The following is a 14,864-nucleotide window of genomic DNA, read 5'->3' as shown; positions in this document are numbered from 1 at the left end:
TAGCCATGCTTTGCTGCACGGGAATCTGCCATGACGTTCAAATAAACCACGTGATGCAATGACTGACCAACTCACTGGCATGAAAACATGGGCCCTCTCCACCTGTTTTGACATTCTGCTCTAAGCTAAAGGATTTGGTTTTAGTGTAGCTGACTTGTTTATTCACTGAGAATACAGGTCTGAGCGACAGCTAATAACATCTATGAGGATGTGTAAATGGGCAGAGAGGCTAGAAAAAGTACTTCTTGTTTCAAACAGGCAAACACAGAGAGCTTTCCTGGAGAGAAGCCGAAGTCTGGAGAATATTGGCCAGGGGGTAGAAGCAGTGTGTGGGGGTGTGTCCACTAAGGTGGGAATGCAAATCTATGTAAAGGTAGGGTGAGTTGGCATGTTCAAGCAAGAGAAATAAGAATTCTCAATTGAGTGGAGAGTAAAGAGCCAGGTGGAGAGGAGGAAGGGTGCCCTCTGGGTAAGGGATGTAGGCGAACAGCTACCATCCAGAGAAGGCAGAGCATGCCTAGCGTCGTAGGGAGTTCAGATTTCTTTCCCCATACAATGGAAAGTCGTTAGAGGGTGCAAAGATAGGGCCTGATTTCTGCCTATGAAATGCCATCTTAACTTCTGTGGGAAAGAGATGGAATCATGCCGAAGTTGGTGGGCAATTTCTCAAGAACAGTTATTGGGAGACCAGCAAGGAGATGGTTTAGGGAGAGATGAGGAAGGCTTACATAGAAAGAACTAGTCTTTTCTAGACTGATTTTGTTCAAATGGATGTCCTTCTCTGATTATATTAATAAAGGATCAAGTATCATATTACCAGTGGTATGTATTTGGGCTGTTGAAGAAACATCGAAACCATTGAAAAGCTCATCTGGAGCACTTCATTAAAAGATATATATTGTGAGCTGGTTTCAATGTGACTTTCTTAGGATGCTCTCATGACACTCATTGCTGACCTTTGACCCCTCTGTCCTCTTTCCCAGGTCGTCCCATTCCACCTACATCCTCGTCTAGCCTCCTCCCATCTGCTCAGCTGCCTAGCTCCCATAATCCTCCACCAGTTAGCTGCCAGATGCCATTGCTAGACAGCAACACCTCCCATCAGATCATGGACACCAACCCTGATGAGGAATTCTCCCCCAATTCATACCTGCTCAGAGCATGCTCAGGGCCCCAGCAAGCCTCCAGCAGTGGTAAGGAAACTCTGTGGTGTCTGAATGTGTGCTGTGTTGTGCCTGACCTTCGTGAGTCTCCTGCAAAGTGACAACTATTGACACAAAGAAGGGGAGAAGGTGCTGTGGGGGGCATCAAGGTGAAACGCATTCCTCACTTTTGTGGTGTGGCCGTTCTAAGATGCATCTGTTGAAGGTCACAGCTGTTGGGGAGGATTTTACTGATTCAAACAGGCTCTGAGCCTCCTTTTGTGGGAGGATTTTGCCCATGGCTACTTGTGAGAGCGTGCTGGGCTCAAAGGTGAAGTGTGGGGAGACACGGGAATATTGAATTTTGTATTACTCTGATTCTGGTCACAGCCAAGTAACCCTGGACACCCTCACACGCCCTATTCATGTGTCTCTTAGTTCCCTTGCTTTTTTATCAGTGGCTTCTGACTTCCCCTTCCTTGCTTGTTTTATATAGTTTTGCGATTAAAATGTGCTCCCTTGACATGATTATGGAATATCGTGCGAAGACTGAAGTGTTTGGGGTACGACCTCTCTATGACCCTCTGCTTGTGCTCTTCCCTTGAATTAACGAGCTGATCACGAGGCACTGGGATAAACACAGCTTCTAAATTCAGAGGACTTGTTTGGGTTTTCATGTTCGTGGGACAGCAGGAAGGAACACGAGGTTCCACTCTACTTTTGAGGATTTTGTGTCTCAACTCCCACTCTCTAAGTCTTAGATAGAATTGGCCCAAGCACAACAATAACCAGGCCTTATTTTGGATTTATCCCTTGGTGGAATGTTCACCTGAACAAATGAATACAGAAGAGGGCCCAGGATTTACCTAAGGATTCAATACCCGTGACCTGAGGGGAGGCCGTGGCACAAATTAACTACTCTTAACCCAAAGCTTTGGCACTGCCTTCTGAGACAGACCCTTGTGATGTTTGTTAACCCACTCATTAAGAGCAAGAGAGAGGTTTGCATGTCAGGAATACTCTCTGAAAAGACTGCTTTGGCTCTATCCATGAATATAAGCTACCAATGGTCTCAACCTCTCAAATTATAGAGGACCTCCTAAATATATTAGGATGATTCATTCAGATAATGGACCAATAGAATGCTACTTATGGTAGCCCATGCCCTTCTTCAAAGCCAGGCCTGATATATTTAGCAAACTCATATTCTTTTTTTTTAAGAAAAATTATCTAATCAAATCTCTCATCAAATGAGCAATCCATTGTTGATATTATGAAGGCCTTTAATCTACCATAAATCTTTATTAGAACTCATCAGAGTTTCTAGTTTGAGAGAAATGTGATTATGGCACTCTTAAAATGACATTACATCATCGGGGTGATTGGTTTATCATTTGGAGAAGAGACATCAATCATAACTAACATAACCACACAGTAAATGAATTCAACCTTTCTACCGTGGAACAATGACACCGTAATTGCTCAAAATCAGGCTTAAAATGAAATCGGAAAATGCTCTTTCTTCAAATATGATGTTAACTTAATGGAATATATTATGAAAAATCATGTTTGAGGAAATTCTATATAATTAAAAATATGTGGAAATATATTCCCTTTTTTCTTTCATCAGAACCTGATTTTAGCAACAGCACTATTTTTTCTCTTTTCTTTCTTTCTTTCTTTTTTTTCTGCAGCAGAGATTATGTTGCATTTAATTGAACTACCCTCGCTTCTGTTTTGCTACTTTTTATTTCATACTATGTAATCGTGATGAATATTGTATTATGAAGGACAAGAGGCTTTTGAAATGAGGTGCACCTGCTGATCGCTTTTGAAAAACAGACAATTATTAAAGAGAAAGTGAGCTTTTAAAAACAACATCCTTTTATGCATGTATGGATGCCCAAGCAAAGATGATTTCCATCAGCGAGGTCAGTTCTTATCTCTGGGCCATCCAGAATGTTTTCTTAGTGATAGCACACAGGGTGATCTCTTTCCTTTTTGGACGCCATATCAGATTATAGGTTGTCAATACAGGATTTTTTGTTGGCTTTGTATAAAAATCAAGGGCTCATCATCTTGGTGAACGGAGCAGATCTGTGTGTTTAGAGCCAAAATTATTCATTTTTCATCAGTTACACCAATTTGTTCAGCTCACTTTAAAAAAAAAAAACTGATAGTGGTTTTAGCTCCACCAATAGGAAAAAACTACCATGGCAAATATGAAGGTCCATTTTCATACCAAACAAGAGCCCGTGCTCATATGACTTCTCCAGCAGAGCGGTGAAAACCTGATTGAATAGTAGCCTTGTTCCCAACAAACTCTTATTGGAGGGTGTGCGAAAGCTAAAGCAAGCAGGTAGTCACTCAGTGTCCTTCACTCCTGCTTGGCTAAATGAGAACTTGCCCGGCTCGTGTATGTGTGGATGCTCTTGCATGTGTATATATTTCTGGTGGAATGAATCTGGGGTCCAGGGCCAATTGGGGCTTCTATCAAGATCTGAGTGCAGTTGCCATGAATTTAAATTTGACATAAAGGATTGAAAATGGAGTTTGACACCAAAGATGCAGACTGCAGAGGGGTGCTGGGGTATTTTCAATTGAGTTCGATGAAAACAGCTGAATGTGTCAGGTGTCGTCACAACCCCGGCACAGGGCCCCTGTGTTTGGGTGTGTTAAGTTTAGATGGATAATTACACAGAATATTTTTAAGTTGCTCCCTTGGCATTGACACTGGAATCTTAAGATCAGGGAGCAGATCAGACTTTGTTGGGGAGTTTCCCCCCTTCGTTAAAGTACCTTCCAACATATTCAGCCCATCCGCAGCAGGAAAAACATTACTTTTTTGCCCTTCTCTTATTATTTTAATGATTTGATGTCACCAAAGCCTGTCATTAGGAGAGTCACAGCACACATTTGTTGCCCAACAGGCCTCTGTTTCGAAGAGATGAACTGGATATGAAACCCAGGAACTAAAATGTTTTTTCCCAACGCTAAAGCTCCTCAAAGCTCCATCTCACCTTTATGTGTTGCTGGTCCTTATTTTCTATGACTATAGTGCCTTCTTTAGCACATGGCACTAAACTCTCATCACCTTTGCAGCCAAGTTGCTCTAACCTTCCACCTGTGCCAACCAAGAGATACACAGGTGTCGTTGGAGAGATGTTTCCAGAACTGATATAACCAGCCCCTGAAACATTTGCTTCCCTATAGCTGAGCTCAGGCCAGAAGCTCACCCTCTCTTTTGACCTTCTGCCAGAGTAGATTAGTGCCAATGCTGTTTCTTGTATATGCAGCAGTATACTTTAAATCCTATGATATCACTCATGTGAAAAAACATCTGGATGCCAGCAGCAGCAGAATGAAGGGTTTTACATCTGGAAAAAAAAAGGAGGCTTCCTTTAAATCATCATATCAGGTTTGCACTGTTATCAACGCAGGAATAAAATATATAGGCAGTCACATGCTCATCCAAAAGATCTGGCTCACCTCTCTTCCATAGACAGAGTTGAGTTTTGGTTCTTTGTGTAGGCTTGGAATGGTCATCGGTAACATTATGCTGAATATTAAAAATGAAAGCAAGAGGACCTGACAGAAACCTTCCAAAAAGTCCTCAGCAGCAGAGAGAAGTCATCCAAAGATGGAGGGAGGGTCCACATTTGCAGGGGAATAAATGGGATATGCCCCATGTCTTTTGTAAAACAGCAAGAGCTTGGGTTACTCTGTTCTACGTGCCAACAACATGCTCCAGTCTGCAAACTTTTGATTTGCAGTTGGTGACCTCCAGATGGCCTTGCCTGCCTCATTTATGGCTTCCTTATCCAGGTGTATAGAAGGCATGTTGATGTCTGTTTGCACGCAAGTCAGGGCCAGAGGTCAGGTTCACGTGTCATTTCCAAGGTGCTGTCTGCGTTGTATTTTTTGAGACAGGATCTCTCTCACTGGCCTGGGGCTCACTAAATAGACGAGGCTGGCTGCACGTGAGCCCCAGGGAGCTATCTGTTTCCACTGTCACAGTGTTTGAATTAAAGGCATCCATACAACTGTAACCAGATTTTCACATGTGTTTTGGGCTCAGGTCCTTGGCTTGCAAAGTCAGTGTCACACAGACTGAGCTACCCTCCACCATGGTCTTACCTAGCTATCTTAATGATTGTCCTGTTTATCTGGAATCAAAAAGAAAAAAAAAGTTCTCTTTCTTCTTCTCTCTCTTTCTCTTTCTATGTGTGTGTGTGTCTTCCTATACTTTCTTCTTTCCTGATCTTTCTTTCTTTCCTTCTTTCTCTCCCTCCTCCCCTCTCTTTCTCTTCAACCTCCCTCAAAACAGTTATTTCTAAAACCTCTGAAACTATAACTAGATGGTGCAAGAATGTACAGGAAAGTCTTGGGGGAGAGCATTATATTTGTTCATGTATATAAATCTGTATTTCTTCATTTAATGGATATAGACAGAAGTCCAAGTTTCCTGGCAGCCTAGGCAAAAAGAGAAACATAGATTACAAGGTGCATAATATACAAGAGAGATAAACAAAGAAGCTGCTTAAGGAAACACTACAATTTTCACTATGAAGCCAGAGAGAAAATTTTCCCTTAGGGAAGGTCATTTGGACAACACACCAATAACTGAGTGAGTTTAAGCAATACCTGCAAAACATATGCAATTTTCCCCCAAAACTGGCTGTAAACTCCCCCTAGATAAACTGACTTCTCTTGCAGCTTAACAGAGATGGAATAAGTGCTCAAAGATTGCACATTCTAACGGTAAAACTTGGCTTGATCAATGACAACCCTTAATTCTTCCCACAGACCTTGCAAACTGCAGATTTCATGGGTGACAGAAGTGTGGTACCATTGCTCACTTGATGTTGGTACGGAATTAGCAGGCTCTGTAGTTAGAGCATGGTCCAAAGCCATGAAAGGAGATGTCCAATATACAAATTTGTGTTGATGATGCTATCCATTCGTGACAAGGAAGGTACCCTACCAGGACCAACTCATCTGTGGGAGAGCTGGGGATGTGTGAGAAGGCTGCACACCCAAGCAAATGGTTTTTAGTTAGTGGACTTTTTAGGACTAGAGAGTTGGTTCAGTAGTTAAGAACACTTGGGCTGCTCCTGCAAAGGACACAGATTCAGTTCCCAACACCCACAAGGTGGTTCACAACCACCTATAGCTCCAGTTCCAGACGATCTGATGTCCTCTTCTGACCTTCAGCAACATAAGAAACTCACATAAAACACATATACACATGAAGGCAAAACACTCATAAAACAATGGTGAAAGAAGTTGCTTCTCCTTATAAGTTTAGTTTGGGGAGGGAAAGTCTCATTTAAAATGCTATGAATTTTCTTGCTTTCTTACCCATGGAAGTTTAATTTTATTTAGAATTTCCCGAGAAGTTTGGAGTAATTGTTATGTACTTTAAGGGCATCACTCTGTCAGATACTCTGTACTCTTTCCCCTCCTTCTTTTCCTCTCCCCCACTTTTCTTCTCTGCCCCTCCCTCTCCCAGAGTCATTGTATGGATGATGGGAGTGCTGGTCCCACTTCTCTCCGTACCTCCTCTTCTTCCTCTTAGCTTCATTACACCCTTTAGCTCCTCCACTGTGCCCTTGTAGCAGATTCATAATTGATGCTTAATAAACTTTCATTGAGAGGATGAATGTCATTAGTAACCACATTGCTTTATTATATTTACTGTTTGGCATTGTATATGTTAGAAAACAGTGGAGAACTCTATGGCAAGAAGATACCTGGGGTTATATTTATATATTTTATATACATACATTTCCATATATATGACATTAAATTTCCTTTTTTTTGCTTGTTAAGTGTCTTTAAATAATAGAGCATCTGTAAATGATAATGTCGCATTACATTTTTTAATTAACTAGTAACACAAGGTGAGGAGGGCAGTCTTAGGAGACTAGCCTTGAATAGGGAATGCTGGCTTTGGGTTCAGCATTCTTTGACTTTTCTTAGAGTCAAGTATCACTCACTTTCTTTTTTTTGTTTGTTTGTTTGTTTGTTTTTGGTTTTTCGAGACAGGGTTTCTCTGTGGTTTTGGAGCCTATCCTGGAACTAGCTCTTGTAGACCAGGCTGGTCTCGAACTCACAGAGATCCGCCTGCCTCTGCCTCCCAAGTGCTGGGATTAAAGGCGTGCGCCACCACCGCCCAGCTCACTCACTTTCTTAACTTGGATTTTTTTCCACCTGCGTCACTGGGATCCAGTTCTTCCCCGCTCCCCTAAGATACCTGGAACAGACCTTCTGAGTTATCTTTCGCTTCTTCCGTGAGTTCCTACAGCAGTTTGCAGGACCTGCATTGCCAGTTCACTGAGCAGTGAGTCTGGGAGCTGGCCACAAGGAGCTTTTCTTCTTTGCCCTGTCATAGAGCAGAGAGCTCCCATGCCTTTGTCTTTCCCTGGTAGTTATTATTCTGAGCACGTGAGCACGTTGCCTTAAGAACTTCTATTTAATCCTCACCATATCCTGTGTAGCAACAATTGCCAGCACAGCCCCTTAATAGCTGAGAACACCGTGGCGTAGGAATCTGGACACTTGTCAATGTTGGTCACAGAATGGGAAAATAGAGAGCCTAAACCTTAAACCTAATTACAAGACAACTTCCTAACTACAGAGTCTTTCTCTACCAGCCGTCTGGTAGATGTTGACCTAAGAATATGTGTGTGGCATATTGATGTATGACAGACAGTGGAAGCTTGGTATCAAAGGCCAGGGATTACAGTTTTAGAAAGGTTGAAGGTACCAAATTCCCTCTACATCTTGGCTCCTCACACCACACTCTTCCAGGGAGATTCTCATTCCAGTTCAGGGGCCCTAAAAACTCTTGATTTCTCATCTCATGCATAGCTTACCATCTGGGGAGCATCTGTATAAGGGGGAAAAGGCTGAAGTAAAAGTTGGAGAACTTGACTTTGTCTATATATTTTTTTTAAGTTTTAAAGATATATGTTCCACATTGAACACACCCCATACTCCTAAACCCTCTCTTGATCCTCCATACTCTCCTACCTTTGTCGCTCCCCCATACTTCCCTCCCTGTCCTCATCCCATGCCCATTCTCCCCCATTTTTTACCCTATTTTTTCTCTTTGTTCTCTAGACAACCCCACTTTCATTTTTTCCACATATATGTGATTTTCTAGGACTATATGACATCTAGGAACCACCAAAGAGGAAAGGCAGAGGACATTTGTCTTTCCAAAACTTCACTTAATATGAAAGGCCAAGTCCACCTTTCTGCAAATATCACAGCTTTATTCTTTTTTTAATGACTAAATATGTATGTATGTGCATGCATATTTATATACGTATATATATATACCACATTTTCTGTATCTACTCCTCTCTTCTTGAGCATCTACGCTGGTCCATAGTTTAACTGTTGCAAATAATACTGCAGGAAGTGTTAATGTGAAAATATCTCTGTGACATCTTTACTTGGGGTCGGTAGGCAGAGGCTGCTTGTTCATTTCCAGGCTGCCCCGAAATAATGACACAGAAACTATATTAATTACAATACTGTTTGGCCAATAGCTTAAGCATATTTCTAGCTGGCTCTTACATCTTAAATTAGCCCATTTCTATTATTCTGCGTATTATCATGAGGCTCGTGGTTTACCGTCAAGGTTTGGGGATGCATGTCTCCTTCGGCAGCTACATGGCTTCTCCTTGACTCTGCCCACTTTCTCCTCTATCTCTGCTTGGAATTCCTGCCTTGCTCTATTCTGTCCTGCCATAGGCCAAAAGGAGCTTCTATATTAATCAATATGTAACAAAACATATTCACAGCATATAGAGGGGAACCTCACATCAGGGGTCCTTTGTGTCAAGACCCTAGTGTGGAAAAGCTGGGAAACTTAGTAGATCTAGTTTGGCCTTTTGGAAAACCTTCATACCAATCTCCACAGAGGATGGACACTTTGCGTTCCCACGAGCAGTGTCTCCACATCCTTCTCAGCGTTTGTTGTTTATTTTCTCAATGACTGACATTCTGACTAGAGTCAAATAACATCTCAACATAGCTTTGATTTGCATTTCTTTGATGGCAAAGGAGACTGGACTTTTTTTTGCGTGTCTATTGGCTATTTGTATTTCCATCTTTTTCAAATTCTCAGTCTATCTCATTAGCCCTTTTATTCACTAGGTCTGTTTGGTTTCTTGTTACTTAGATTTTTGTGTTCTTTGAATATTATAGACATTAATCCCCTGTTAGACACGCGGCTAGCAAAGATTTCCAGTCATTCTTAGGTAGTTTTTTTATTTTTTCCACTCAGGTAACTGCGAACATTGCTCCACCAGATTCTTAGTTTCCAGAATTCCCATTTACTGATTGTTGTCCTTATTTCCTTGGTGTCTAGAGTTTGATTGAGAAAGAGAACTTGACCTTTCTATATGCATTATCCCTGACTCACAGCATGTGATCTTTCTTGGCCTCAGTTTACCTGCCTGTTATTGGTTATTGGCTTGAAAGATCACTAAGCTTCCTTCTTATGCAGCATTCTGTTTGTGAGTTTTTTATGCCTACCTGCACCAATCTTTCTTCTCTCTCTCTCCCCCCCCATCCTTCTTCCTTCTTTTCCTCTCGTCCCCTCCTCTCTTCCCCCCCTTTCCCTCTCCCTCCTTTTATTGCCCTTCTCTGTCCTCCATTTCCCTCTCCCCTTTTCTCTCTTGGTAGAATGGACTTCACCAATGCCAAAACTGAGATATACACTGTTATATAATGCAAATCTTTGCATTTTGGCCTGTATAAATTGAGAAGTATTAGGGTCTTGTAACACAGGACCGAAAATGGTGACAGTAACCTAACAAGGGGGGAAAATTATAGTTCTACCAGCATGAACTTCAGGTTCTAGAGACTCCCAACCCAACTTCCAGAACAAAGTCTCCCACGCCAAGATTTGGCAGCGGGTATACCCTCAGGCCCAAGGTGCTGCCAACTTGCCCAACAATGGTGTGGAGATCAGATTTTCTCTTCTTTCCATTTTTCCTTCCTTGTAAAATTCATATAAACAACGTTGCATGTATAATTTGCCAGTCCCCCAGTTTGCAGCCCGGCTAGGCCTGGGACAACACTTTTGCACCACACTGCCCGTAAGCACACAATGGAGATGGACAGGTAATTCCTTTGGAGATGCACAGTAGGGAAGTGACAGCCAGCAGAGAACTGCTTCTCCTCAGCAAACAATCTGGATATTGACACAAATCCCAGGGTCGATCGGCACTGTGTATCTTCTGCCTCTCCATCTCTGTCCCTGAATTCTGAGTACATAAGAAGCGATATCCCAGCAAAGCAGAGCCTGCTAACAGCATGCAAGGCCTTAACAGTTTCCTGCCCTCACCCTTTTAAACAGAATTCCCAACCCTTTAACATTCCATGTTTAACTCAAAGTGCAATGTCCCGTCCTGTATAAGCTTTAATAGTCATTTTACAATACAGCCTAGTATCTTATTGACATTGGCTCAAATTTTCTTAAATCACAGCATATGTATATTTTCTGATGGAAATTCCTTAGTCCCACTAGATAAACAAGATTTAAGGATTCGTGTGTATCTTTTAAAATGTGGGGTTTGAACTCCTTACTGCTTGAATTCAACCTGTTGTTCAGATACTTTTTGACATCTTAAAATTGAACAGGATATAACTATTTTTAAAAATGGTAAAACAGCATTGTCTATAGCTCCTGAAGCCAGCACAAATCATTAAATGATATCCTAATGCCCCCAAATACCTTGAAAAGAGATTTTAAAAATTCAGTGGAAAAATTTAGTTTAAAAATCAACTGAAGCAGAGATTGGATATGATATTATTTTCAAACTGTTTTTAAAGCTCAGTTGAGTTGACATGGAATAATTGTGTGTAAGTATAGAGTATAAAAATGTACCTCACATATATAATATATAATCTTGGGGTTTCCTTTTTAGTTTAAGAAATATTTCTTTGTACTAGTGAAGATCTGTCCAGGATCTTGGACAGGTGTTTGACTCTTGGGTTGGACCCTAAACAAACAAACACTTTTTACATTGTACTGTTTGGAAGTATCGAGAATTTCGAAAGATACACATAACAGGGTTTGAATATCAGCCCCACCACCACTTTCTGTTTCCAATTCCATATACTCTCTTTAAATGTGCTGAGTCCACTTAGTGCTGTCAGCATGTGTGTGGGTGTCGGAGCACTCCCTGGACATTCCTAAAGAAGACCGATTCCCCTGCTCACAGTAGCCATCAACTGCCAATAGCTCAGCCCCTTAACTAAGGTGGAACTTCATGAGCCCCTCCCACATCCTTGTTGGAGCTTTGGCTGGCTTGATCTTGTATAGGTCTGATGCCAGCAGACACAGCCAATAATGAATTCTAACGCACACTTCTCAACTGTGGTTTAAAAAAAATATATCATGAACGCTATCATTTTTTTTTCCATACTTTGCACATAACTCTGTGCTCACACTGTGTGGAACCATCCATCTCCAGAATTAGCTTCATCCACCCCAACAGATGTGTATGCGTTTCTAATGGAATGGATTTGGAGTCCAAGGTATACTGGGAATTCTATCAGGATGTGAAAGCAGTCGCCATGGATTTAAATTGACATAAAGGATTGGAAATAGAGTTTGACACCCATTAACCTCCCTTAGCTCCTGGCAACCATCATTAGACTTTTTTTCCCTCTGAGTTTGGCCACTCTGGGGCCTCATATAAATAGAACCCTGCTATGTTTGTTCTTTCATGGGTGACTGATAGTTCGCTTAATGTAATGCCTTCGGATTCCATCCTTGTTGTAGCGGGGGACAGAATTCCTTTCCTTTTAAGATGATTAATTTCTATTGTGGATATTCTGTGTGTCACGCTTCTTTGGTTACATGCCCATCAGTGGACACTCAGATTGGGCCACCTTTTAGCGGGACCTGTTTGAACTTTGACTCCTTTGGGGATCGTTCTCCCTGGTAGAACCACTGACTCGTGTAGTAGAGCCGTGTTTAAAATTCTTGATGAGATGCGTACTGTTTTCACAGCGGCCATAGCATTTTCCATTCTTCCAGGAAGCCACCAAGATTTCAGCTTTTCTACTTGTTTCTGGATTTTTTTTTTCCTCAGTAGCAGCCATCCTGGTTGGTCTAAAATGTCATCCACTATGGCTGTGCTTACAGTCCCTAGTGCAAAATGCTGTCAATATCCTTTTAAGGGCCGTGGAGACGGCTCAGCAGGTGTGGGCACTTGTAGCAAAGCCTAGAGACCAGATTTTGATCCAAGGAACCTACATGACAGAGGGAGAGAACTGGTTCCTGTATGTTGTTCACTGGCATCTACTCATGTGGTTTCGCATGCATGATCACACACATACACACACATACATACATACACACACACACAGTAAATACATAAATGTAAAAATCTTCATTTAAGACATTTGCTCCATTTTTAATTGAATTGTTTGGTTTTGTTGTTATTGACTGATGGGAATTCACTTCATAGTTTGGGTCTCAGTTGCTTCTCACAAACCTAAACAGCAGATATTTCACCCACTCCCTGGGTTGTCTTGCATGTTGTGGATGACAGTCTTTGAAGTGCCAATGGTTTTAATTTTTGTCTAGCCCAAGTTAGTTTTCTTTATTGCCATGCTCCTGGTGTCATACAACAAACACTTGTAGGGGCTAATTCTATGGGACCCATGTTCTAATGTCTTTTCAAATGGTGATTCATTCAGTCCTTACCATGGAGAAAGACTAAAGGAGCTCAGGAGACCAGTCTGTCACTAATCAGAGGACTTAGATGGTGTTGGGAACTGACCGGCATTCAAAGTTAGGTCAAGGCGGGTTTGTTCGTTGAGTGCTAAATCCCAACACTGCCCAAGGCTTCTCTTTGACTGGTGAACAGATAAAATGATAAAATGAAAGAAGAATGCTTCATGAGAGCATCCAAATACAAGCAAGCGAATGCCAACAGTCTCTGTTAGCCTAGTTTTGTTACCACATCAAAACACTTGAAGCTTGCTTATACAGAAAAGAGGTGCATATAGCTCATGACTTTGGAAGTCTCTAACTCTAACATCAGCTCAGGCAAGGGCCCCTTGCTGTATCACCTCAATGGCAGATGTCACTAGAGTGGCAGGAGCATGTAAGAGTTGCAAAGCACAGGGGAGCAGCCAGACCTCCCATTAGGCCTATATCTTAAAGGTCCCCGCCTCTTAGCGGTACCCATTCGTTGACAGCACCAAATACAGGAGTGGACCAGTTCCTCTGAACCTGGAAATCACCTCACATAAACCCTTCCTCACACTTTGATTCAAACACCGATCACCCCACTGTGTGCCTCTGCCTCACTGGAATAGGTGGATGAATTTTGCTTAGCCCCCTGTGTTCCCTCCTGCCAGTGCCTTGCTGGGGCGTACTAACACCATTATGCTGTAAATTTGGATTATGATCCCGGCTTTACAGGTGGCAAACCAGTGACTCAGAGACAGTCTATGACTTGTGTAAGGATGTGTATGTTGCTATTAAGAAAGACAAAACACTGAACCAAAGAGATCAGTCTCCAGAAAAATTGGTTAGCATATGCAAATTGAACCAACAAGTGTAAAGATGATTCTAGAGGTGCTGACTCATGGATGAGAATGCTTACTGACTGAACATTAGAATTTGACTTGGGTTCCCCCACACCTACGATGATGATGATGATGATGATGATGATGATGATGATGATGGTGATGATGGTGATGATGGTGATGATGGTGATGATGATGATGATGATGATTATGATGATGATGATGGTGATGATGATGATGATGATGATGATGTCATGACCATACAGGCTAGTAACCCCAGAACTGGGGCTCAGAGTCAGGAGGATGGCTAGGATTTTAATGGTCAGTCATCCTGCAGAAACAAACAAAACACAAACTACAGACTGAGTGAGAGGTTCTGTCTCAAGGGGATAAGAGAGAAAGTGATGAAATGGGACATGAAGTATCTGCCTGTCACTCAACACAGGTGTACTGGGTTGAGCACACACACATACACAACCTGCTAAAAAAATTCTATGCAAATCATATGTTCAAAGCTAAATAAGTTGTCACCATTCCCTACATGGCTTATTTGTCCGAACATCATATCCAATCGCGATGGGGCCAAGGTGGACCAAATGATGCGACTACAGACTCGTGAAAACACAGGGGAAGGGAGGGGGTATGAGTGGAATGAGCAGGTGTAGAGAAAAAGCCCAGCTTTGCACCTTCTAGGGGGAGAAGTCACTAAGCAGCTCGTTTTTAAAATATGAAAACCCAAGAAATAGCAGCAGCGCATGCTATTTATAGAACTAGAGATAAATACCAAAATAATCAGCTAAAAAAAGGAGAATGCAGTTGCTGCTGGGCTGGAAGAAACCAGTGGTGATGGAAAGGGCTTGCTATTTTTGAGCCAAATATCGTAGAACTGCCTGATTCCTCAAACTGCACATTTTTCTTGTTTGCATGGAAAGAAAACATCTTAAAGGAAAACACAGAAATAGGGCATGAAAAATACTCAATGGGCTGTTTGGACCCCGGAATTGGGAACCATGTCCCTTCTCCAATCTATTTTCTTCCAGCACATACTCACTGATTAGGGACGGACTTGTTTGAAGTGACATTAGGAACCTCAACCTTTAGCATCTATGGTTTAGAAACCCTGCAAAGATGCTATGGTGTTAACTCTCTACCCCA

At 41.9% G+C, this 14,864-nt stretch overlaps 1 protein-coding gene across 11 annotated transcripts in view; it reads left to right on the top strand.

Annotated features, from left to right (window-relative positions):
* Tenm2 (teneurin transmembrane protein 2) overlaps positions 1–14,864 on the top strand; it is a 1,249,953-nt gene that overhangs the window by 881,016 nt on the left and 354,073 nt on the right. For 10 of the 11 annotated variants that reach the window (XM_057774197.1, XM_057774202.1, XM_057774201.1 and 7 more), the window contains one exon: positions 984–1,193. The exons of the other annotated variant lie outside the window; for it this stretch is intronic. In XM_057774197.1, the coding sequence (XP_057630180.1) occupies positions 984–1,193 (210 nt within the window). The remainder of the gene's footprint in view (positions 1–983; positions 1,194–14,864) is intronic. 11 annotated transcript variants of the gene reach the window in all.

Source organism: Chionomys nivalis, chromosome 7 (assembly GCF_950005125.1).
Source record: "Chionomys nivalis chromosome 7, mChiNiv1.1, whole genome shotgun sequence".
Taxonomy (NCBI): Eukaryota; Metazoa; Chordata; class Mammalia; order Rodentia; family Cricetidae; genus Chionomys; species Chionomys nivalis.
This window is presented reverse-complemented; position numbering and strand designations above follow the sequence as displayed.